Below are 25,379 nucleotides of genomic sequence, written 5' to 3' on the forward strand. Positions count from 1 at the left end.
TATTTATTAATGATCTGGATGAGGGGATTGAGCGCACCTTCAGTAGGTTTGCAGATGACACCAAGCTGGGTGGCTGTGTCAACCTGCCAGGGGGTAAGGAAGCTTTACAATAGGGTCTGCACAGGTTAGACTGATGGGCCAAGGCTAATTGTGTGAAGTTCAACAAGGCTGAGTGCAAGGTCCTGCACGTGGGTCAAAACAACCCCATGGTAAGCTACAGATTTGGGGATGTGTAGTTGGAAAGCTTCAACTTGGAGAGGGACCAAGGGGGTATTGAATGATAGGTGACTGAATATGAGTCAGCAGTGTGCCCAGGTGGCCAAGAAAGCCAATGATATCCTGGCTTATATTAGAAACACTGTGGCCAGCAGAAACTGGTGATCATCACCCAGTACTCAGCACTGATGAGGCCACACCTCAAGTATTGTGCTCAGTTCTGGGCTCTTCACTGTAGGAAGGATGTCGAGGTGCAGGAGCACATCCAGAGAAGGGCAGTGAGGCTCATGAAGGGCCTGGAGCAGATGACCTACAGAGACTGTGTGAGGGAGCTGGGGTTGTTCAGTATGGAGAGGAGGAGGCTGAGAGGAGACCTCATCATTCTCTACAACTACCTGAAGGGAGGTTGGAGCAAGAAGGGAGCCAGCATCTTCTCCTCGATGACAAGCAACAGGACTAGAGCAAATGGTTACAAGCTGCACCAGGGGAGGTTTAGGCTGGATATTAGGAAATATTTCTTCACAGAGAGGGTTATCAAACATTGGAATGGTCTGCCCAAGGTAGTGGTGGAGTCACCATCCCTGGAGGTGTTCAAGTGGCCATGTGGACCTGGCACTTAGGGATGTGGTTGATTGTTGACTCTTCAGTGCTGGGTCAGAGGTTGGACTGGGTGATTCTGAAGGTCTATTCCAAACAGATACATATTCTGTGATAACATTTGCTTTACAAATGGCATATTAGAGAAAGGAGCATTAGAAATACATTTCTGACACTTGAGACAGGCTGGGTGAATGGTTGAAGTAGTTTCTTGCCCCATGTGTCACAGCAGAAACTGCTTGGTTTCTACAAGGGAAACATGCATTTGGCCAAGAAAGGGAATAAAGCCTTCAGCTGCCCCTGTAAAAGAATAAGAAAAGACAAACAAGAAACCCCACATGTGACCTGCGGGGTGGAACAGTAATTTGGTGTAAAATGAACCTGATTAATGGGCTGTGTTCAAATTGCTCGTTTTGTGTTTTCTATTGATTTAAATTAATTTAAATATTTTTATTATTTGACCTTGATGTTTTCACATTCTACTTTTAGCCTCTTGGGTCCAGGCCACGTTTTGGATTTCTTTAATTTATTTGGTTTGGGTTTTTTTTTCAGGAAGAGCTATAGAAGACCACGAATTAGTAATGGAAGTCCAGTCAAATTGGGTAACGGAAGAGGAAAACAAACTGTATTTTAGAAAAAATTATGCCAAGTATGAATTTTTTAAAAATCCACTGGTAAGTCCTAACATTTTGTCTGTGAAGTGGTGCAATTTCTGTTTCTGCAAAATACTCTTTTCTCTTACACACAGATAGGCTGGTAATGCAACATGATTCAAAAGGTGTGCTTGGGAGGGAATATGTAGGATATAGGAATATATTGTAGTCATGTAACTGTAACTGTTGGGCAGTCCCTTTGTTGCAATTGTAAAACATACTTTTTTGGGTTTGGGTGAGGGAGGCAGATTTGGATTTACCTTTTTTGAAGTTTGCCCATGGACCTGTGACAAAATGAAAAATTTTGAAATTGAGTGGTTTCCATCAAGTAACAACAAAATATAAAATGAAGCAGTGTGAGGAGGGGCATCTGTAGCAGAGATGATTTTCTTGTTAAGTGAAAAAGAAATCTTATGGCCCAGAACTGCCTCAGGGCAGCTTCTCGCAGCTGCAGCTAAATGACAACTGACACAAAAGGCCTTAAGCGGGCATCACCTATTAGGAGTCAGTGAAAGTGAACCCAAAGTTTGGTGTATGTAAGGAATGGAAAGGAGTAAAAACAACTTGTAACTCAAGGATGTTGCCAAAGGTTAGTGCTGCTGATTCAGACCTTGGCTGATGGCAGAAGCCGTGGAGGCAGTCCTGGCTTAGCAAAACAAACTCACCACCTGGTTGCTCAAATGCATGGTGTATTTGGATCACTCCTAATGCTCTTATAAAGCCAACTTGTTTCAGATGTCAAAGGGAGAAATAGCAGAAATATATGAGGACTTGAAAGTGAGAAATGGAAGGAAACTCAAATTACCTACCTGTGAAAAAGATGAAAAGGTAAATATTAAGATACCAAAACATATAAGTGATCGGAGGGGTATTTTTCTTGCTCCACATAGTGGAGCTCACATAGTACATAGTGACTCCTCCAACATGGAGGTACTACTACAGTAGTGAAAAATTCTAAGCTTGAGATGGTCTATAACTAGTAGAGAAGCTTTCAAACAATGTGTGTGTTTGTGTGTTGCTTAACCAGTGAATGGAACCAGCTGTGGAGTGTGGCAGACATGTAGCTGTGACTAGCATCAGCAGTTGCAGCTAATCAGTGTCCTTACTGTTCCTGTTGAGTCATTTTCCTGGGTACTGTGGTCCCATGTGTAGCAAGAGTGCTTTATCAGAAATAAGTTGATATGAATTAACTCTACCAGTAGTTCAGTTTTATTAAAAATGAAGATCAAGGGAATATTAGCTTCAAACTTGTCCAAGCCTAGCAATAACTTTATTCATAATGGTGAAACTCATGGCTGGTTTATACCTCCATGACTATATTGAATTCTCCAGCTGCAGATCTGGCACATAAATTACCCCTTAAGCTGTCTCTGGTAATGAAATTAGTGTTTTAAATATGCGCTTCTTAGCCATAGTCACATTTTGATGTTAATTCATATTCATGTCATACAAAATGAACAATTAAAAAACCCTGAGAGAGCTTGCTCTCCATTAATGGAAATTCTTCCAAAATATTTTACTAGGTTTCTAGGGTACTGAAAACAATAGGAAACAATACACTTTTCAGCACATTGATGTATATCCTCCCTACTTTGTAGCATATTGAATCCCCAGGTGAGTTTTATATGTCAGTAGCAATAGAAATTACTACTAGACAAACAACATTGAGGGCCAAGTACTAAAATATGACTTGGTCTGATGTGTGAAATTCTCTTGCTTTCGAAGACCATTGATATTTTCTCAGAATTCTATCTTTTTCAGAAAATAATATGTAGGATGTCACAAATTTAGAAATGATATTAAGGTAAGCTAAATTATTGGATCAGAGAATCTGCAATGTTTTGCACCACATTGAGAGCTTAGGTCCAAAAGAGAGATAGTGAATTTAATATTTATTGCTGTGGAACTTTGATACGAATTATTATTGTTACAGAGATTTTTTCCAGATCATATGATATCTTTTCCAAGTGAGACCAATGCAGCTGTAAGACACTCTGGGATATTACAGGTATGCAATCTTTGAACTAAATTTGAATGAGGGTAAGCCAGCACAACTCAGAATTTCCCATTGTCTGTGCTATATGAAAATAGTTCTTTGTCACTGCTGGATCTAGTGATGGGTTTTGAATAGCACAAAACACGGTTAGTAATTATTTTTTCCTTAAGAGTTGTGAAATGATGTGTCAAATTCAGGCAGTTGTTATATGTCAACACTTAGAATTTCAGAGTCAACAAGTGCCAAACCAGACAAAAGGCAGTAAAAATGGTTAATACCTTTATTGGGTATTTCAGGTGAAAGACCCTGTCTCTGTAAAAAGGGGAGTGCTGCAGAACTCGGCATATACTTAACAGCAGGCCTTTGTAGAATATTGAGGAACTGTTAATGTAATACAAATGGATATTAAAAAGAACGAAATGGTTAAACTTAATGAGTAGAAAACTTAGACTGACTAGTATGATTTGTTAGCCTGAAGGGTACTGCAGTCTTTGAAAAAAATATGGTAGGTCACTCAGCGTTAGTCATCTTAGGCAGACACGAGATTTTAATTTACAGTGGGAGTAATTTCATAGAATGACCATATCAGAGATCATCATCTTACTCTCAAAGAGGGGAAAAATGAGTAATAAAGGTGGAAACATTCACATCATTCTTATTTGCTTGTCACTAGAAAAATTAATTAATAGAAGAACTTTCACTGATCTTAAGACAACAACCCTGCATGTGAGTTTCAGGGGTAAAGAATGACTGGAAATGCGGCATAGTAACAAAACATATTTAAGGTAGAACTAAAAAAAAAACCCCAGAAATTACAAAAATTGTTTTGTATCTATATAATAAATATATAATCAATACTTTAGCATTCACTAGTAAATGAAAAACAGTAAAGAAGTAATTCTCAAAACTTTCTTGTATATTAAATAGTTAAATCTGTATAGAAGTGGATGTTAGGAGGTTAAGATTATTCTAAATATAGCAAAAAAATGTTTAAAATTAAATATAATTGGCATGTGCCACATATGGTAAATAATTTTTACAAAGCTGAATAAAAACTTCTTAACCTCAGAAGAAGCTGCATATCTTAACGAAATGATTCATTTTTGCTACCTAAATAGCAGATAGATTTTTGCAGTCCAATGTAAACATTTAATTTAGAAAATCATGGTTGCTGTGTTAACAGAACTTAGTATTTTTTTGCTAAAAACGCAATGAAATACTTAAAAAACACTTTGGAAATGTTTTCCATATACTCTTACACAGAACTTCCTTAAGCCCATATTGTGACATGTAGAACATGTGCAGAGCTTGTGGGTAATATTAAAATTCATTCAAATATATATAGTGCATCCCATTCTGATAGCTTGAAAAATTTGTTACAAACTTCCCTCAGTTACTATTTTGTGTTTTATTGTCTGTTTAGTTTTGTTTAATGAAATAAAACTTATTAGGCACAAAGCAGAGAATACCTTTGAGAATTGTGCTGCCGTATGCACGTTTCAGCAGAAGCTGAAAGTTGTTTACAGCGAGTTGCTATTTCCTTGGAAACTTTCATTAAGACAAGTTAATGGGCTTGTGTTATTATTTGTGATGTGCTTGGTCAAGTATCAAGAGAGACATTAGTTTTAACAACTCAGTGCTTACAAGTGATTAAAAAATCACTTCTGACAGTTTTATAGCTTTTTTGTGAATTGAGCTGTAAGCAAGTAAAATATTTATCAAGTGTGTTTCTCTTGATTTTCATACAAGGTGAAATAGTGAGTATTTTGGTTGATGGCTTTTAATCACAGTATTTAAATAGCCTCAAAACTATGAAGATGGCTTGTCTTTTACCCATTTACCGTGTGCCAAGTAAAATTACCAGTTGTGACATATACTGAATGTCTATGTCTACAAAAGAGAAAGGCTTAATCTCTGCCATGAAGATCTTCAGCTTTAAAAAAAAAACGTGTGTCACTTTATTGTTCAGAGTGTGGCTGCTCTGGGGTAAATGCTGTGTTTACATGTCTTAGTGGTAGGCAGTATGGATCATTTTGAACTTGCTTTAGGTTTTTTTTTCAAATTGAATCCTTTAAAACATGCAAAAAATGGATGTAGTATGAAGATTTTAATGTGAGCCCTCTCACTACAGTAATGAAATATCTGCTATTTTCAGAATTTGGAGGGGGTTGGTTGGTGGTTTGTTTTTTTGAGAATTAGCATTTTTAATAGATGGTCAACAAATTAATCCACTTGATCTCACTGGATGTGAAACTCTTGCTAAATGTTATTTTAAATGGGTCTTGTAACTTGTTTAGAACATTGTCTTCTTATTGGAGCAACTCTTAGATGAATTAATGTACATACTAGATCCTTTTGTATTCTTATTAATGAGAGCATTTCCGATGACTAGACTGCACAGCATAGATAATATTGACAGAATGGAGTCCTGAGTTAGTAGATGAAATCTTTGCCTCACTGAAGTCAATTAATTTTTTTTTAAATTACTTTGAAGGGTCAAAATTTTATCCTATATTTCTTTCCTTTTCTTTTTGCTCGTGAATAAAATTTCTTTAATTTTGTAATTATGGTTTTTAATCTTTAATTTTATTTGTAGGAGCTTGTTTTTCACTATGCACTGTATCAGTGTTGTAACAGTGATGCCTTCAAAATAGGAGGTTGAAGTTACTTGGGTAATTACACTTCTTTCTGCTTTTGCTTTAAGAATAGATTTGTTTCCTCTTCTCCTTTCTCCCTGTTTCATAGATGCAGTTGATATTCAGGTTCTATATGTAGACTTGCCATTCAGAGTTCAAGTCTTTGACTGACCAAATTTTGCGGCTTGTTACTAATAACTATTTAAATATAATGCAAATACATTAAAAAAAGGTGTTATAGATAGCACATATCCAGGCCATCTCCTAGAACAATGTAAAAACCCTTGCACCTGATGTAGAACATACTATAGAAGGGAGCATATGTCCTTCCTAAATAAACATAAAAATGAATGTTATATATACAAAGGATTACAAAAACAAACACTCCCAATTTTGTGAAAAGTGGAGTTACTGCAGAGTCTTTTCCTTTTGCCCTTTCTCCGTTGCCAACTCTTGCCCCATGTTTTTCAGTTCTTCCCATTATCTGCCATCACAGATTTAAGATTCAAGCTTCCATTTATTTAATCTCTCTACCACAGAAAGTATTGTCTCCTATAGAGAGCCAGTATCAGTTCTTCACTAGAATTACTCGGTACCCCCAGAATTTATCAGCAGATCCAGGGGAAAGTCCTGTGCATTCCCAGTAGCACTGGCCTGGATCATAACTGGCTGTTATCACGTCTTCGAAGATATCAGTCATCAAATGCAAGGATCATCTAGTTGCAACCCCCCCTGCCGTGGGCAGGGACACTTCATGCTAGATCAGTTTGCTCAGAGCCTCATCCAGCCTGGCCTTAAAAACCTCCAGGGATGAGGCTTCTACCACCTCCTTGGTTAACCTGTTCCAGTGTCTCACCACCCTCATGGTGAACAATTTCTTTCTAATATCCAACCTGAATCTATCCATTTCTATTTTTGCTCCATTCCCCCTAGTCCTGTCACTACCTGACACCCTAAAAAGTCCCTCCCCAGCTTTCTTGTAGGCCCCCTTCAGATACTGGAAGGCCACAATAAGGCCTCCTCAGAGCCTTCTCTTCTCCAGACACTCCCTTCCCTCCAGCGTGTCTGCCACACCACACAGTTTGGTGTCGTCGGCAAACTCAATGCCACTGTCCATGTCGCCAACAAAGATGTTAAACAAGACTGGTTCCAGTATTGATCCTTGAGGGACTTCACTTGTCACTGGCCTCCACTTGGACATGGACCTGTTTCACTGTAGAGGGCAAAGGGTGCAAGCTTCTTTCTGCATATTATGTGACCAACAATCCCTTGTCTGCAGCATACCATCATTTACCTCTCCTTACTTCTTCTTCCTATATTGAGGACTTTTCTTATTCTTCTCTGCATAAAGAGGGATCCATTTCCCACTATAATAAAATTGCATATAGCTCCATTAAAAAAAACAAACAAAACCTCCAAAGCAACAACACCTCCAGCCAAAACCAACCCACAGAAAACCCAACAAACAAACAAGGCAGAAAACGTCCTTGGTGTTTTTTATTTCTTCTTTTTTTTTTCCCCGTTTGTGTTTAGTTTAGATGTTTGTTACAGGCATTCAGTTCTCTGAAATGCTTTTATTGCTCATTCCTTCTGACAGTTAATGGTCTTGACTACAGCTTGTTTTTGTTATATTTTCTCACATGGTTATCAGCTGTCTTGGAAAGAAAAAGATGAATCTAGGATTGCCTTTTTTCCTGGTATTATTGCTGCTTTATTTTAATTGACAGTGTAGATACAACAGTGACTGTTGAAGCCGAGCTTTGTATTGCTCCTCCTGTTTGCTGAGTAACAAAAGCGTTCTTCATGGCAGCTCTTCTGGTTTGTAACCTTTATGGCAGAAATTGTGGGGAAGACAGTTGTGAAGTCTAGGAGCCAATCACTCATTTAAACTTCAGAAGAGATACTAAAGGCTAAAAAGATGCTCTTTTGTTTTTACGTACATTAACTCTTGTAGATTTTCCTAAAGCTTCCATTTGACTTTGTTTCTATGGTTAAAATACTTATTCAAATATGTATTTTCTATATTCACCATCAGTAAGCTTGTTAATATGTGGCAAATGGGAAGAGTACCAGGCTGGAACACCTACCAGGACCTCCTGGTCTGCTTCAGTGTGGACAAAATAGCTGAAGCTACATTTGCACATGGCTGTGTGCTGTCAGCTCATATAGGTAGATATATGTATTCTTACCGTAATTTAACTATTCAGGTGAACAGCAGTGAAGCTATTCACAATGCCTTCCTAGCTTGGGCAAGAGGGCTCAGCCCTGCTGCTAAATGAAGCTTGCCCATGTGGGTGCATTCCAATCAGCTGGATTTAATTAGCTCAGGTTGGTCTACAGGTGGTACAGTGGATCTGACTGGAAGGTGGGAAAAGAGGAGTAAACAAAACCTCATGTATCTTGGTTCGGCTGCATTATTTAGTGGCCAAAGAATTTTGGTGTATTTCCAGAATGCTGTTCATCATTTTGCTGCAATTTGGTCCTTGCCCGGTAATCTGTTGCTTTGTGTGCTCAGATGAGATTTTCTGCAAGTGGCAGTATACAGGAGGAAAATGTAGCAATGAAGTCTGCATATGCCAAACAGAAAATCCTTTGTTCTCTACCTCTATATAAGCCTAGATGGTATTTATGATACTGCAGGCCAGCCTGGGGCAAGGTTCATTGAAGAGCTTTGAAATAGTAGAGATTCCTTTGCTTATATGGAAATTGAAGAATTCTAGGTTAGTATGTTTAGATGAGAGTCATAGTTCTGAGTAGTTTTACTGGAAAAAAAGAGCAATAACAATGAACGCATCACATGGAATTAGAATAAAGTTAGCAGAGTTGTCAACTTTTGCGGACTGACTGTAAGTGTGTACTTGGTCTTAGCAAGATAATAGCTGACTAAAAAGAAGCCATTGAATATCCTGAGTGGAGGCAGGAGCTGTCTTAGTGATTGGCCTAGCCTCTTCTGGTTTTAGTTCAATTAAAACCCCTAAAACACTTACTATAGTATCACTTCTGCCCCCAAGACCTTAGTTCCCTACTTTTGAAAAGATTAATATCTACCTGACATGCATGGGTTTACGATTTAGATTTTGTGGTTTGTTTGCTGAACAAACTTTTACTCTGATCAGTCCCCTTATCTGGTTTGTAACACAGAAGCAAGGGAGTGATGGCATTATTTTTCTTCTGTTGGTAGCATTGATTTGCATTTATGTGTAAATAGGGTCTGAGGCATGGGATGAGAGCTTTTTACACTGATTTCATTGCTAAAGTCAATGTCTCGCATAACTAATACTGTCATTTCAAACCATATGGTCCATATCAATATGTAACTTGCTTAGTGTACTTTGGAGTTGTGTAACATTCTACAAAGCTTAAACCAGAGGTGCTCTTTACTAGGATTAGATGCAATCATAACTGAATTACTGTGGTGTGATAGTGGATTTAGTGGTTTATTCCCCTTATTCCTGTCTGAGTATGTTAATGAAACAGAATGCTGGTTTCAGGTGAAAAGAAAAATGCGTGTCTGATACTTTCTTTCAGATGTTCCTAAGCTCTGGCACATATCCTGAGATTCATGGTTATTTGCATGCAAAGGAGCAGGGAAAAAAATCATGGAAAAAATGGTACTTTCTTTTAAGAAGATCTGGTCTTTATTTTTCCACTAAAGGTACATCTAAGGTATGGGGAAAAAATGGGAGAGGGAGAACTATAAAGTTAGAGCATATGTGTATATATTTATCACTTGTTGTACTTGTAACCAAAGTTTGAATTTCAACTTACAGTGATAATAAATAGATTATTTTTTCCCTTTTTATACATAATATGTAGAGGGTTACTGAGATATAAAATTGAGAAAGTATTGTCTTAGAAACAGTAATTTATTTTTTCCTGATAACTTTGTTTCATTCTAGTTAATATTTTTCCCCTTCAAAATGGATTTAAAAATAGTAGTTAAAATTCTGAAGTGTAAGTAGGTACTCTGAAGGGTGGACACAATACTTCATTATCTAAAATAGACAAAAACCTACTAATAAAAGGAATTTACAGGAAGATTTTGAGAGTTCTTAAATTTTGTCACTAGACAGTTTTTAATTTAATTACTTCACTTTTTCATGACAGTAGTTTAGGCTTCATTATATCAGACAGCATACATTGGAGTTGAGACACCTTCTAAATAAAACACTTTAAAAATGGTTTTATTGTTCTGACTTTTATATGTTTAACTGCTAGAGTATTCACTAAGCTGTTTCTCTATCCTTCAGTAAGTTTCTTTCGTTTGGTGCCTGACTTAACCTCAGATGATGAATATAATGGTTATGAATAGCACTGGACAGTAATTACTACAGTACCTTGTTTTTCAGATTATGAAAGTATGTTTTGTTTTGATGTTTGAAATGCATGCTGCTCTCAAAACTTGACTTTTACTCTAATATTGTTGTGGCTTGAATTAATGTATATTTTCCTAGAAATTCTATCACTTGTACCTTGATTTTTCTCCCTCTCTGGAAGAATGAACTCTTTGATTAGAGTAAAGTGTTTTTTCCCTGCAATATAAAATTAGTATTGAGTTTTCTCTAGATTTCCTGCTGTCTCAGTTCAAACTGCAGAATGGAAGACTGTATTTTGGAACAGGATAATCAATATAGTCTTCTGAGCTTCTTATCTGGAGAGGTTGGCTAAAAATAGTCTAACTGTATTACATTGCTCTTCTTTATAGGAGCCAAGACATCTGCAGTTTTTCTGCGAATTCAGCAATAGTGATATGTACATGTCTTTGACAGGCAAAAAGATTTCTGGAGCACCAACAAACTATGGATTCTGCTTTAAGGTACAAACTTACTATTCTGATACATATTAAAGCAAGCCACAATAGGTAAGCTTAAGTTTCTTTAAGGCTTTTGAAAACAATATTCAGCTGTCTATTATAAAATAGGAGAATTAGTGGCTTTTATTTCAACAGGTATTATCTTCAAGATATGCATTAATGCTAAAAAACTGTGCTGTGGCCTTCTAGCCTAACAAATCAGGAGGAACGAGAGACCTGAAACAGCTCTGTGCAGATGATGAACAAAGTAGGACCTGTTGGATGACTGCAATTAGGTTGCTTAAGGTAATTTTTCTGTGCCAGGTTAAGTTCTTGCTTAAGTTTACTGTGTGAAATTTGATACCATGTGTTAGGAATGTGATGTAATTCTAGGTTCCTGTGCAACAGAAATACCCAGTTTGTACTCTGAAGTCTTATTTTTCTTCATCTGAACAAACACAGAGAGACCAAATTATTGGAATCATTATAGGGAATGGGACAATGTCTCGAAGCCTCAGTCTTGCAAATACTTACCATATGCTTATTTTTGACCAGGTTGAAATCAGAGCTTGTTGAGAAATGTTGACCAAAGGCAAGAATACACAAGAAGGGAACTTTATAATGTGTTTTTAAAATGTGTTTGTGGCAATAGGAATAGGTCAGTTGGTCTATTAAATGGGTAGTATTTAATGCAGAGTGTACATATATATAAAGGCAGCAGCATGATGTTGTGCATTTCCTCATCCTAACAGCATTTGTCCCTGGTCTGTTTTTTTTTTTTTAATTTTTTTTGTAGCAGTAAAGAAAAGCATGTGTTATCTTTTACACCTTGAAAAAAAATTACTGGCTTAGGTTTGTAATTTAAAATGCTAACCACGTTATTTTCTGGTTTTAGTATGGGATGCAGCTGTATCAGAATTATGTGCAACCATATCAAGGTAGAGGTGGCTGTAGCCTGTTGAATGTAACACCTATGGTACGTACGTTCCACAGTAGCTGCATGAATAAATACATTGTTTCTGTCATCATGCTATTTTTAAGTAAATTATGTCAGCTGTACTACTGATCTGATCTGCAAAGCTTTGCATGTGCGAAAGCTTGCTGAAATCTTTAGGGCTGTCAGGCTTAAACAGAGAGCTAATGAATTAATTTACTTTCTTAATACAAATGGGGTAGTTCAGAACAGTTAACAGGCTTTTCCCCTTTGTCAAATCTCTAGTAATTTGGTGAGTTCATTGGCTTATTGTCACTGTCGAAAAGAAGAGAAAGAGGATTTTGAAAACAGCTGAATTATAAATGTGTTAAAAAAGAAGCAAAATCTTTAAGGTTACACAGGCTGTGAATGATGAATAAGAAAGCTATAACAAATCCTTTTTGGTATACAGTAATACTTCCATTCTTTTATTTTTTAAATACAACATATTAAGTATTTGAGATAATTTTAGCTGCTGTAATACTGACTGGACTTCAGTGGAACACTATACCTGGAAGAACTGGGTTTTGAAGGAACAGCATCCTGTGCTAGGTCTTATGTCCATCCCTCAGTCAGATAGTTGGGATTGAATCAGGTTGTACCTTCCTTTAATGTGTTACCCCAGTCCTTTATGAAACTTTTGATTTCATACTCTCTTGTGAATGATTTATATCACTTCTTTTTTGTTTTGTTGGCTAAGTAGGGTAAAAATCACTTGCTGCTGGCACTTGCCACAGTGATTTCTATGTTGGATTTTTTTTTTAGCTTTTGTTATAGTTCTTCCTGTTAAAATGCCTAAATAATGCATTTGCTATTATAAGTGTTCACAAAAATAATTTTCAGTGATATTACTAATGGGCATTGCATCAAAACAGTGCTTAATACACTGACTGTGTCTTTGCTTTCTGCTATGTGAAGCTATTACAGTAGACAACTGCTGCTTTCATAAGGGACCTGGGAGCCATTACTGGTTCCCTCACCTCTACATTGATAAGTACATTTTATTTCATATAGCTTCCAACACAGGCAGAATCTATAATCAGTAGTAAGCACTGTTCTTCTAGTGTACAATTCATGAATTAAAAAGCAAATTGGATAAACTTGGGAATGAATTGCACAAATTCATGTTTCACATTCCTCAGTTACAACCAGCCGCAAGAGTTCCCTCCACTTTAGTAAAGATGAACATTTTGTCTTATTTTGCCCTTATTATTTTTACTTTTCAAAGGTCATTACAGGTTACAGCTACTCAGGCAGACCTTAGACTACCATGAACCAGAGAATTGCTGTCTTCTGTTTCTGGCTAAATTTGTGCTTACAGCCAAACAGAAACAAAACAGAGCTGCTTTGGTTTTGGAGTAGGAAGCTTTGCTAACAGTACAGAAATCTGAGACCTTGATGGTACGGTAGCACAGAGTGCCAGAATGTTATTTTAATTATTTGATATTCCAGTGCCTGGTAATATTTGAGTCAGCACCATTGAAAGTATTTAAAAAATGTGGTGCTTAGTGACATGGTTTAGTGTTGAACTTAGCATTGTTCAGTTGATGGTTAGGCTTGATAATCTTAAAGGCCTTTTTCAACCTAAACAGTTCTATGATTCTATGATTTGAGTCACTACAATCTGTATTAAAATTCATTTTGTAAAGTTTGGGTTTTGGGAAGAATTTTGGTGACTTTAAAGATTTTTTTTTTTTTTGGCCAAGCTTTAATGCTATTTATTCTATTGTTGCAAACTTGATCTTCACTGGAAGAAAAAGACCCAAATGTTTTTTATAACAGATCATACAGTTTTTTATTCTGTGATACAAGTTAGAAGGAGGTATTAAAATAGAAGTTAAACTCCATAGAAATATCTGGTTTTAGTGCTTAAATCCAGTAAACTGTGAGTGAATGTTTATATACATTTATGACATATTTATAACAAAATATGTCAAATCTTTGTTAATTTGATGGCTATTTATAAGAATTTTGTATTTTATCTACTTTTTTTTCTCTGTAACTTGGGCGGCTTAATAACAGTTTCCTGACTTGTTTTGACATGCAAAGGGCTAGTTATAGTTAAAAATATAAATAGAATTTATAGCAAAGCAATGCGTTTATCATCCATTACAGTAATGCAAAATGTCCTGCCAGCCTGTAAAATCGAGCTGTACAGCAGCATACTGAAAGGTAAAATGAGTTTGATGGGGCACACTGCAGATACTTGAAATGCCACTTACAAAACAATGTTTTCCCAGGAGCTCACTTTCAAATTATGGATCTTTTAAGAGATGCACAAACTAAATTTATTTTTCTTTGTTGCAGAGAAGCATTTCAGAAAATTCTTTAGTAGCAATGGATTTCTCAGGGCACAGAAGCAGAATTATAGAAAATCCAACAGAAGCCCTTTCAGTTGCAGTTGAAGAAGGATTAGCATGGCGGGTATAAACACCTTTTTGTTTATGAGCAGTATTTCCTGATTTTTGTTCATTTACTTTTTTAAACAAAAAAGCTTTGAAATCATGTTTTTACTTCTCTCTCATACAGAGACGAGGGTGTCTACGACTCAACTCACATGGTAGTCCTGTTGCCATGTCTAACATGGGTAAGTGTATTAAATCATTGCTACAGAAATGCAGTAGCTGATTCTTTCAATAAAGGCAAAACGTTTTTAATGTTCTTTGCTTCTACAGCTATACACAGATCTCAGTCATGGTTTCATCACAAAATTTCTAGAGAGGAGGCTCAGAGACTTATTTTGCAGCATGGACTTGTAGATGGGTAAGTTAATTCTTTATGTAACTCTTTTGAGATGTATTTCTAGTCAATAGCTACTATTTTCGTGTAAGTCTTATGGGGGAGAGATGGAGGAAGGAAGGTTTTGCACTTACCTAATAGAAATAAAAAATCTTTTATATAGTGCTGTCTGGGGATCAATTGGTTTCTATTTTATATCGTTTGGAAGCAATAAAGCAGTGATCTAACACTTTGATTCTGTCACTGACAGATTACTTATGTCCGTGCAGAGCCAGGCACTTGAGCTCTGTATTTGTACAATATTCTCTGGGAACTGTCAACTTTGGCGCTGGTGTCTTTTATATCTCTTATTAGAGCTGAAAGAATGAAAGAAAGCCTGAAAACGGTATTCTAAGATAAACTGTGCAGGGACAGTCATTGAAAAAAGTATGCTTTTCCTCCTGAAATGACTAAAAATTTCATTATTCCTTAATGGTAAACAATAAATATTAGGACAAGACTCCTGTTTTTCTCTAATTTAAATACTAATTTTTAAAAATTACAAAGCCAGTCGATATTTTATGTTCGAATCCTCCTGGGTTTAATTTATGTTTTGGGTTTGGTGGGTTTGTCGTTGGTTTTTTTTTTTTTTTTTTTTTGTGTTGGTTTTTTTTTTTTTTATTCTTACTGCTGTATTAGATGTAAAGTTGGGCCTCCTTTGTTCATTCACTGAGTAATTCCGTAACAGTCTAATTTCTCTGAATCTGTTTCCAGTTAAGTATGTGTGACATCAAATTACTTGGTTAAATTCTTTCAGTTCAAGGTAATAACAGTTGTAATACTGTTTTCTATATCTGCAGAGAAGACTCTAGGACAAAAATTAAGTGGTGGAAGGAAAGGGAGACAAAAATAGTCATACTCAGCAAGGATAGCCAGTTGGGCTCCTTGGTTTTTTGTTGGCTTTGTTTTGTTTTTAATTTCAGAGGTCTTGCTTTAAGACTGGCTAATCATCCTGAAACGGCTTCTGTAAACTGTGTTAGTTTTGGATTTGTTACATGAGAATAACAGGACATGGGGTTGAATCCAACATGAATTTCTGAGCAGTACATCATTCTAGGGCTGATGAATTTTCCAGTGTATGGAACACATACTGTTAACTGAAATCCAGTAGATTTGGCAAGTCAGGAGCAATAGTGTTTGAGATGAGGAAGTGAACACCTTGATAACGTTGGTTTAGTACAGTGTTGTTTATGTTGTATTCTTGGATCTGTTTACAGATAAGCATTATGATTTTGGTGAGTGTGATACTCTTGAATCAACTGTCTGGAATTGGTGGTATGAGTGCTCAGATGTCATCAGATCTGTGTTTAAGGTTACAATGAAGTCAGGAATACGTTACAGCATGTGACAAATGCTGTACTTTGTGACAGGCTGAAAGAATTAATTAGCACGCAAAATACAGAAGTTTTTTCATGAGAATAAGAAGATTTTCGTTTCTGGGGATGGGGACAGAGAAAATAATCCATATTGATCCTTTCAAGGTGATCCCAAGCAGGGAGATCTCCTGCATATATGACAGATATACCAATAACTATGCCATGTACACTATGTTGTTCATAATGGTTTCTAGAAGATAAAGGGACTGTTATGTAAAGGATATACGTTAGTCTCAGTATTTAGATAACCCAATAATAAAATTGGGGAGAGCTACAATCTTAAGGTGAGTTATGAAAGAATAAAGTTTTTGGATCTACTGTTCTGGCATAAAACCAGCTTTTGTCAGGAAGTTTATGTGGCAGCGTTATCGATTTCATACTTCAGTCCCTAAAGGACATTTGAAGACTTTTCAGTGATAAATGGTTAACAGGATTGCAAAGTGATTGGCATCAGATTGATGAATGTTATTACCAAAAGGCTCATGACAAAATGCAATTAGTCATTCAGAGAATTCCTTATAATTTTATGAAGTAGCAGTTGTTTGGAGTAATGCAGCATGTCTAAAAAGGTCCCTTCCAGCAACATTTCTAAGATTCTATAAGCTGCAACCCTTTTTTCGTAATAAAGTTTTTAAAGGTTCTTTGACAATTGAAGGAAGTCTATCATGATAAGATTAGAAAAGAGTAAAGGTCTTTTTTATGTGAAGGAGAACAAATATTGCTTATGTTAGCTGTTAAGGAAACAACTAAGTAAATGGACGTCAAAAGAAGTGATGAATGGCAACATAAATCCTAATCAACCTGTATTTTCTTTCCTACTCAATATGTTCACTTTGTGTATTGTTCGATGTGGATCCCAGTATTTGGGTGCAGAGACTTTATTTTAGATATCTGCAAAGAGACACATTATTATAGTGTCATTTTTTCCTGAATAAAATAGAATGCTACTCATTAAGGACAAACATACACAACATTTAAGTTTATTCAGAGGATCTATCTGTACTCTGAAAAAAACTCATTTATGTCCTGGAGAGGGTGAAAGGCCACTAGGTGGTGAGAGAGAGCTTGTTAGGAGAGCCTGAATGTTGAGAAGTTGATGTCGTTTTACTTGCCACGCGTTTACTAGCTGTACGCTGGATTGGCACATAATTGAATTTATATCAGAGCTCCGAATTAGACTGGATTTGGAATTTAAACGAATGTTAATGGTTACAGGCTCCAAATTCCATCATTCCATGTTGACTTTGAGGAAGAAATTAGTAGTTTGTATCCATTCAATTAGTGGAAATCCACTGTAAGCCCTTGCTTTGTTCTCCTGAAATCTTTTCTTTTCATGTAGTAGTTTTGTTCTCATTCCTGTCATGTGCTTGGGCAAAAGTAGGTGGGCACTAGTGCTCACTTTGTTGGTACTTGCAAGTTCATCTTGCCTATTTCTTTTGTATCCTGGAAGAGGAACATGCTTACCAATGTCTGTCTATTTCCTTTCCTGGCTTACTAGTTAGCTGTTTCTGTTTCAGACCTGCACAGCACAAACCAATCACACTCTCTCCACTACAAACCTGCCCTTTGTCCTCCAATCTGTTCTCTGCTGATATTCCAAACCCAGTGGTTCAATGAAATCTGTCTCTAATCATCCTTTAATTGTACCAAATTATTCTACCAGGGTTATGGCAAAATTATGTCTGTTGGTAACTTGGCCGGAGTAAGTTATCAGTGAATTAGTTGTAGTGATGTTGTTAGCCACTGAGAGTGCTGCGATTTGAATAATGACGCCATAAAGCGAGCAGAGTGTATCTCTCTCTCAGTGGCAATGTTGCCAATGTGCAGAAGTAAAGTGTGCATTTATGAATGCTGGCCAGATGTGAAAATCATTCTGGTATGTCTTGCATTACCTTTTCTGTAAACTTCCCATTGAACTACCTTTTGAATGCTTGTTTGCAATTTATGTAACTGTTGGGGTCCAAAGAAAAACTTTGTTCAAAGCACAAACTCTGACAGTGCTTTTCTGTCTAAAGAGATGTGTTGTAATTCCATGCAGTGTAAAAACTGACACCTACAGTGTCATTTGTTCTGAGAATGCATATTTTTCACATAATAGACAAGGTGAAGAAGAATTTCAGAAAAAGTATTTCCAGTGACACATTTGCAAAGCAATACTGATTAAAAGCATAACTTACGTAATTAATATTGGTTTTGCTTTTTCAGTAATATTTGCTGTAATTAATTTACGACAGTTTTAACTGGATGTTTAAAAAAGGCTTTCCAGAGAGATCTTACTGGGAAAATTTTCAATCTCTTTCAGGGTATTCCTGGTACGTGATAGCCAAAGTAATCCCAAAACATTTGTTTTGTCATTGAGTCATGGATTAAAAATAAAGCATTTTCAAATTGTACCAGTAAGTAAATTTTTCAGTTTGTACATATGTTGTAAGACAAAACAATTGAATAATTGTGACAGAATATTGATCGATTTGTTGGTTTTTTCCCCTTCTGCTGCTATATGGAAGATGCAAACATTAATACCTGTATCACTAAAAAGAATTAGTATTACTGAGTGGTGTTGAACATTTTTGAGCTCTGCTGTTTGATTTGTTGTAAAGTTTGACTAATATTACAAAATCCTAAAGAGTGTCTTGAAAAAAATGGACAAATCTATTTGAATTAAATAGAAGCAAACCTTGATGGCATGAAAATCACATGTTAATAAATGTCATATTGCCTTTTCATTTTCAATATCTGCACAATTTCTATTTAGACATCTGTTTAGGTGAACTGTCTACATTGTGTGTGTGTGTATCTCACTGACTCATATTCAGGAGGGTTTCTCTCGGTATTAGTTGTCAAACTGTTTTTGCTGACCTCTATTCTTGATTCATTTTATTGTGGTATATTCACGTTTTTGTCTTCTTCAAGAGGAAAATTTTATTTAAAAAAAAATATTTATTCTAGTTACTTATAGGTAAACTGAAATTTCCTGAACTGAAATCATCCTTCCGTTATTTTTCACAGAAGGTATCATGCAGCGCTTCTGCCAGAATGGCCATCTTTCCCTGTTACTCTCCCCAGAGATGGCTGTTTTCTTTACAGGCTGTTTTGCTGAGATGAGAAACTTCAGTATTATGTGGTTTAGGCACAGATGCCTGATATAACTGAGCAGAACTATATTTTTTTCTTTTATCCTCACAACAAACTTTCCTGCAGACCACATAGTACTCTAGCTTTCATGCTTCTTTCTGCTGAAGTTTCTAGGAGATTCTGCTGTTTCTCAGTAGAAATGAGCATAGTGGCATTTTTTTTTTATTTCTGGTGATCCCCTATGATAGTTGACAAATTTCTGTAGGCCTTACCTAGGGCTTGTAGCTGATAGCCTCCCCTAAAAAAGTTCCTGTTGAAGAAAACAAACATTTGGGAGGAGGAAAGGACTGAAACAGTGTTAGTTGGAATTGCCCAGGATTTTAATTGTGTTTGGGTATAAACAGTGGAGGAGTGCATCTAAAAGTGATCGGAATCCCAGATGTAAGAACTCTGTAATGCTAGTGACTGTGGACACTTTTGTATTTACTTTGAGATAACTGTTGTGTGGTTTAAAAAAACCTTCTGAACTTGTAACAAATGCTATATGATTTTTTAATTGTTTTTAAAGTAAAGCAATTTATCATGTGTTAATTACCAGGGAGGAAAAAACAAGCAAACAAAACAAAACAAACTGTAATGAAATCAGTTTAATCCAGAGAGAGAACATCAACGTAGAAACTGTTAGTTGCTCAAATGTAGGCATACCAAACAAGTATTTAAATTGGAATAAAATACCATAGCCAAATGGGATTTTATTTTATCCTGTTTTTCCATTTTTACAGTTGGAAGATGATGGGAAGCTGTTCTATACCCTTGATGATGGTCACACCAGATTTACTGATCTCATTCAGCTAGTGGAATTCTACCAACTTAATAGAGGAGTATTACCTTGCAAGTTAAAACATTATTGTGCGCGAATTGCTTTTTAACTGCAGCATTTGTCGTCTCATCAGAGGGAAAAGAAGATAGTGGAATACTTTTTTTCCTGTAAAAGCAATTTGTATAGTAAGAAGTTAAAAAAGCATTAAATTGTAAAGATTCTGTGTATAAGCTGCAAAAACAGAAATTATATTCTATATAGATCAGAACTTTGCTTTGTGATTGCAAACTTAATTAACTTCATGGTTTAAAAAAACCCACATTCTTCACGTTGTAATTCTTTAGTGTTGTCTTGGACTTATTTTTTCCACCCTCGCCCCCACCCCCCCCCCTTTTTTTTTTTTCCAACTAAGAATAAAAACATTAGTAATTGTGGAACTCCACAAAAATATACCTGAAGCGGCAATCTTTGTTCGTAGTTTTACAAAACTTTTTGTCTCTTCAAATGTTTCTCATATCTATTCATTACATAGAATAATAGTATTTACTGTGGTGAGGATAAGAGGCTGAACTGCACATTTTACTTGTAAATAAAATGAACAAATATTTTGCACTATATTTTTGAATGCTACTTTGAGGATTATCATATATAAAAAGTGAAAAATCATTAAAATTGCTTATAACTGATGAGTTTTATTGAATTATGCTAATACTGTTGTAATATTTTACAGGATTTTTTTCTCTAATGACTAAATTTACATCTTTATACAGAGCTAGCGTGTCACTTGGATGTTATATGTATAAACATACATAAAGTATCATGTGCATAACATGGTTTAGTGTCTACAGTCTCTTAAAGCAGAGGAAGAAAGAGACCTGTTAAGTATTGTGGCTTGTGGCAGAGTTGGGAAGGGAGTCAACTTCAATTACCCTTAAAAATAAAGATAATATTACAATATTTACAATACTTCCAAAGAAAGGTAAATATAGTAAGCTTTACTTATCGCTGAAAACCTGGTAAAGAGTGTATTTGCAGTCAATTCCTAGCTTATTTATCACAGAATAAAAATGTCAGTGTAGTCACCAGTCTTTAGAGATTACCAAACATCTAACACTCCAGCCAAAAAGAACTGTTGCAGTAGACCAAGAGAAACTGTGACCATAGCATTAGAATTGCTTTTGGTGTCTGTGTTTTTGAAAGAGAAATGATACTGTCGCATCCTTGAACAAAAACTGGAGCGGAATGGTGCTTGGATGCAGAGCGGCATCCCTGTCCTGATGCTTTGCTGTCCAATAGATTTGATCCTGTTATGACGGTTCAGGATGTGGCCTTGGATATCCTTACTTGGAGTAAAGGCTGGACTGTAATTTAGTGCATTGGGATAAGCCATCTTACTGAATATGGCCCCTCCCTCCTTGGGCTTGCTTTGATGTGACTGTCAGACATACCAGCTGTTTTGCTGTACGAGTTGGTGGGGAGAGAACGTCAAGGATACCTGGGCAAGGGATGGGGTAAGATGGACCCAAGACAGCATCACTAGTGTATGTGAGCAGAGAAGGTCATGTAGATGAAAGCGCTGAGATAGCATGGTAACTATAGCCTCTGCTTTTCTTATTGTGTGTCTGTGGAAGGCAATCGTAATAACATAATACTGTGATACTTAATTTACTGGCTTCATCCTCAGAACACTGACCTTTTCCTCTGGTATGCAAATACAGTTTATAAAGCTCATTTAAAAACCAGCTCTTCATAACATGTACCAAAGAAGCAACATATGTGGTGTGTAAGCTCATTACAGTAGGAATGCCTTGTAAAAATCTTCATAGTCTAATAAATTTAACTCTAAAATCTCAAATATAATTTCAAATTGTAATTACAAAAATATGGTTTTAATTAAAAGCTCTTCAAATTTAATAATATCATTACTTATCAGACCTAGTATTATTTCAGAGACTGGTATAGAATAAGGAGAAACATTCTGGTCTGCATCCCAGTTTTTTTGACCATCTTCTGACAAAAGTAATTGTCTACTGTAGTACATTTCTACTTGGACATGTGAAAGCTTTGCCGTAATTTGATTTGTATTTATGTATTTGCTAGTGTGCTTGAGAGAAGCTAACTGTGCAGTGAGAGAGTACCTGTCACCTTTGACCTATCAGAGAAGAAAAGAGAAGGTGGGGATTATGTCATATGGTAGAGAGATATCAATGATCAAGAAATTTTGCTGGCTTTTTCAGGTTTTTTTCGCAAGTGAAATTGAAAAAATGCCCCACACAGTAACATCAAAAAAACCCCAAGTAAAACAAAGTACTGCCTACTGAGCATGCTTTTTGTGCATTTACATGTTTTTAACTGGCAAGTATTCAACACATTTTTACTCTGTAAATTGTTGCTTCCTTCATTTTGATATCTTTCTTAATTAAAATCTAAAGAGAAATCTTGCTGAGAATACAATTTTTTTTTTTTTGTATGGTTGAGCATCCATTTCCTGAACTCTGTGATTGCTCATGACTATACTGTAAAACTGAAGCCAATGAAACTAACTAATTCTGATTTGGTGTTTGAATGACTTACCAGGCCTCCTCCTTGTTTGAATATTACTGAGGAACATGCTAAGTGATACAAGTGCTTGATGTACGACTTGCAAGATGATTGGTAGTAACCAATATTTTCTTGTCAGAAAAATGGCAAGTATTTTTGTGATACCACCTGTAAAGTTCTTTAGGGGTGTAATTAATGCTATTTAAAGAGAATTAAACAGAACTGTGGCTTCTAATTGGGAATACTACACTTTGGTGCCCACCTTCTCAAAGAAAATTGGCTAATCAAGAGTTGTTAACAGCTCAGGGAGAAGTAAGTGCTATTTTGGGCAAGTCAGTCTATCTGTCTCCAATTATTTTCTTCTCTACAAAATATGGACAGTTTTATATGTACCTCATAGAGCATTTAAGGACAGATTTTTTAAAATACTGCAATTAAAATCTGTATTATTCATATAGAGGGCTTTTTTATTACATACATAAGGAAGTGATATATTTTTACCTTTGGGAAAGTCAGAATCTAGAGTCTTAAACTTCCTGATGGAAAGTGTCAAAGCAACTAGGTTTGAAGCATGGTATTTGAAAAACGCTTTATACTTTCCTCAGACTTAACGTCATCTCTGTCTGTGAGTGTATGTGTGCAGTACAGCACCAGGAGGAGAAAACTTGAGATTGCCATGCAGAAATACCAGAAGCAGTATAGCTGTACAAGCCTAGCTTTCTATCTGGGGTAATTAGCCCCGCAGGGGTATACTCTGCAAGATGTGAGCTATTTCAGAGATTGCTCTAAAGCTCAGCATTGTATTTGTTGGCATGCCCTTTGTGCCTTAGTTTCCAATCTTAAAATCTTCTTGGCTCAAAGAAGATTAAAAGTTAATTCATTGGTGTTTCGTAATGCATATACATACACGACCAGAATTAAGGTTACATGGGCAGCCTTAAATGGCATTTTTAAACTTCTGAGTCTTTTTACTTAACAATCTTATTAAGTCACTTAATGAATTTTTTGAAATGTAGCAAGTCTTCAGTTCATCAAACTAAATGTTTTGAAAGAGAGCTTTAACCCATTAAATAAAAGAGGATTTACGTATGTAACTAAATACAAGTGGGATCTTTCAAGGATAATTGAACTTCTGTCAAATGTTGTCTGTTACATCCTGGTTTTAAGCATTTTGTGCTTCCCTGGGGGTTGAATTATTCTGCAGTGTAAGTGGGTTTGGGGTGTCTTATTTTAAAACACAAATCAGCTTATTTTAAGAGAATAGCTTTTTTGTCGTTGTTCTTGTTACGTTGTTTGAAAGCTACTCATCTTCATGTAAATAACAATCACTCAGCCATCAGTTAGTTTCTACTGTTTAAACCTGTTTAATAGATGTAGCTTGCAAATCAGTCTAGCATTTGTTAGTAATAAATCTTATACATAATTTCTGTTACCTTTAGTTTAGAAAAATACAGCTTAGAAAAATACAGCTTACATCAGCGTTCCTGTTTGTTTAGTAAAATAATTATTTTTATTACTGTTCTGTTATTTCAAACTACCATTCCTTAGTACTGTAATTTCTGATTTCTAATTTCAGCTTTGTAAATGAAGTTTTCACTGAAACCATGGAAGATGGGACATACCCCATTACTTGAATATACTTGCAAGCTTTCAGAGGTTAAACACTATGGTCTATGCATAATCAATGTGTATGGTAGTGCAATTAATGTTAACTTTAATGAAATGCATGAATATTTAAAACTTAATGAATCTGGCTTTACATCCTGGTACACATGTGAACAGTATTGACTGTTGGCCTCTGGATGTCAGCAGTGTATCATGAAATTCCTGTAATCAGCTGCTGTTTTCCTGCTTCCTCCCAGAAATATCTGTGACTTGTGGTCTCTGCACACCTCCAGAAAACCCAGTGCTTTTTCCTCTTATAAATTATTCACTTACTCTGTACCAATTAGTTCTACCAGTTGCTAGGTTTGTTATCAAGTTAAGCTTCAAGACAAGAACCTGAACTCAATGAGTGATTAAAAATTTATTACCAGAGATGATTAAATATGCAGATAGTCTGTGAAGCTTGTTCTTGAAACCATTATATTACCTTTTTAATACTAATGATTTGTATAATTAATTTTAAAAAAGCCTGAAAGTCCTTTTTTTTTTTTTTTTTTTTTTTTTTTAAATCAGAGTAGGACATAAAAGGGAAGAGATAAATGCAGAGGAGGCAGTGAACCTGAGCATTAAACCAGCTCATTCACATGTATAGGCAATAAAGTGATTTCCTTACAGGAATAGTTTGTGGTTTTTTCCCTGTCTGCTAAGTTGATTATTTTATTAATCTTTTAAGCAATTTGGAAAAACTCTATCCACTAGTGAGTCATATTTTCAGAACAGAGCTTTATGTGATTAATGCTGATAATACAGGTGATTCCCCTATACTAAGTTAAAAACTAAATCATATCAAGGTGTAATTTGAACAACATTTAAGCATATGCTAGATTTTAGGCGTGTGTCACCCCAGGGTTTCCATGGAACCACTCAGGTACATTAATACCACCAGAGAACTGCTGGACAAGTTTTAGAAGGCAAGACTGTGCCCTACATGAGTTTTCTGGGACTGTCTCCATGTGATGTGGGTGTGAGAAAAGCCATGTCTTCACAGCTATGCCCAAGGCAGCAGTTAAGCAGACCTGAAGTTGGGAGCAGGTGGGACCCTCTGGAGCTCAGGGTGAGCAGCCTGCTGCTGTTGAGCCTGCAGGACTGGCTCCGGAGGAGGTGAGCTTGCCCTACCCACCAGCCCTGCACCCTCCCTCCCATCCTGCTTCCCCTCCAGTGGGGGAAAGAACGTGAATTACTTTAGTACCCATTAAGGGAGTAGCTGTAGCAAAGAGGCAGCTCTGGGTCTTGTCTTTTTCTTTCCACTTCCCTGACAGAA

At 36.2% G+C, this 25,379-nt stretch overlaps 1 protein-coding gene across 1 annotated transcript in view; it reads left to right on the forward strand.

Moving 5' to 3' along the window:
• GRB14 (growth factor receptor bound protein 14) overlaps positions 1-20,021 on the forward strand; it is a 55,766-nt gene extending 35,745 nt beyond the window's left edge. Inside the window, exons 4-14 of the mRNA XM_054381229.1 lie at positions 1,366-1,487; positions 3,400-3,474; positions 9,627-9,764; positions 10,804-10,914; positions 11,101-11,196; positions 11,786-11,866; positions 14,171-14,287; positions 14,393-14,450; positions 14,539-14,626; positions 18,320-18,413; positions 19,875-20,021. Of these exons, the coding sequence (XP_054237204.1) occupies positions 1,366-1,487; positions 3,400-3,474; positions 9,627-9,764; positions 10,804-10,914; positions 11,101-11,196; positions 11,786-11,866; positions 14,171-14,287; positions 14,393-14,450; positions 14,539-14,626; positions 18,320-18,413; positions 19,875-20,021 (1,127 nt within the window). The remainder of the gene's footprint in view (positions 1-1,365; positions 1,488-3,399; positions 3,475-9,626; positions 9,765-10,803; positions 10,915-11,100; positions 11,197-11,785; positions 11,867-14,170; positions 14,288-14,392; positions 14,451-14,538; positions 14,627-18,319; positions 18,414-19,874) is intronic.
• The last annotated feature ends 5,358 nt before the right edge of the window (positions 20,022-25,379 follow it).

Source organism: Indicator indicator, chromosome 5 (genome assembly GCF_027791375.1).
Source record: "Indicator indicator isolate 239-I01 chromosome 5, UM_Iind_1.1, whole genome shotgun sequence".
Lineage (NCBI taxonomy): Eukaryota > Metazoa > Chordata > Aves > Piciformes > Indicatoridae > Indicator > Indicator indicator.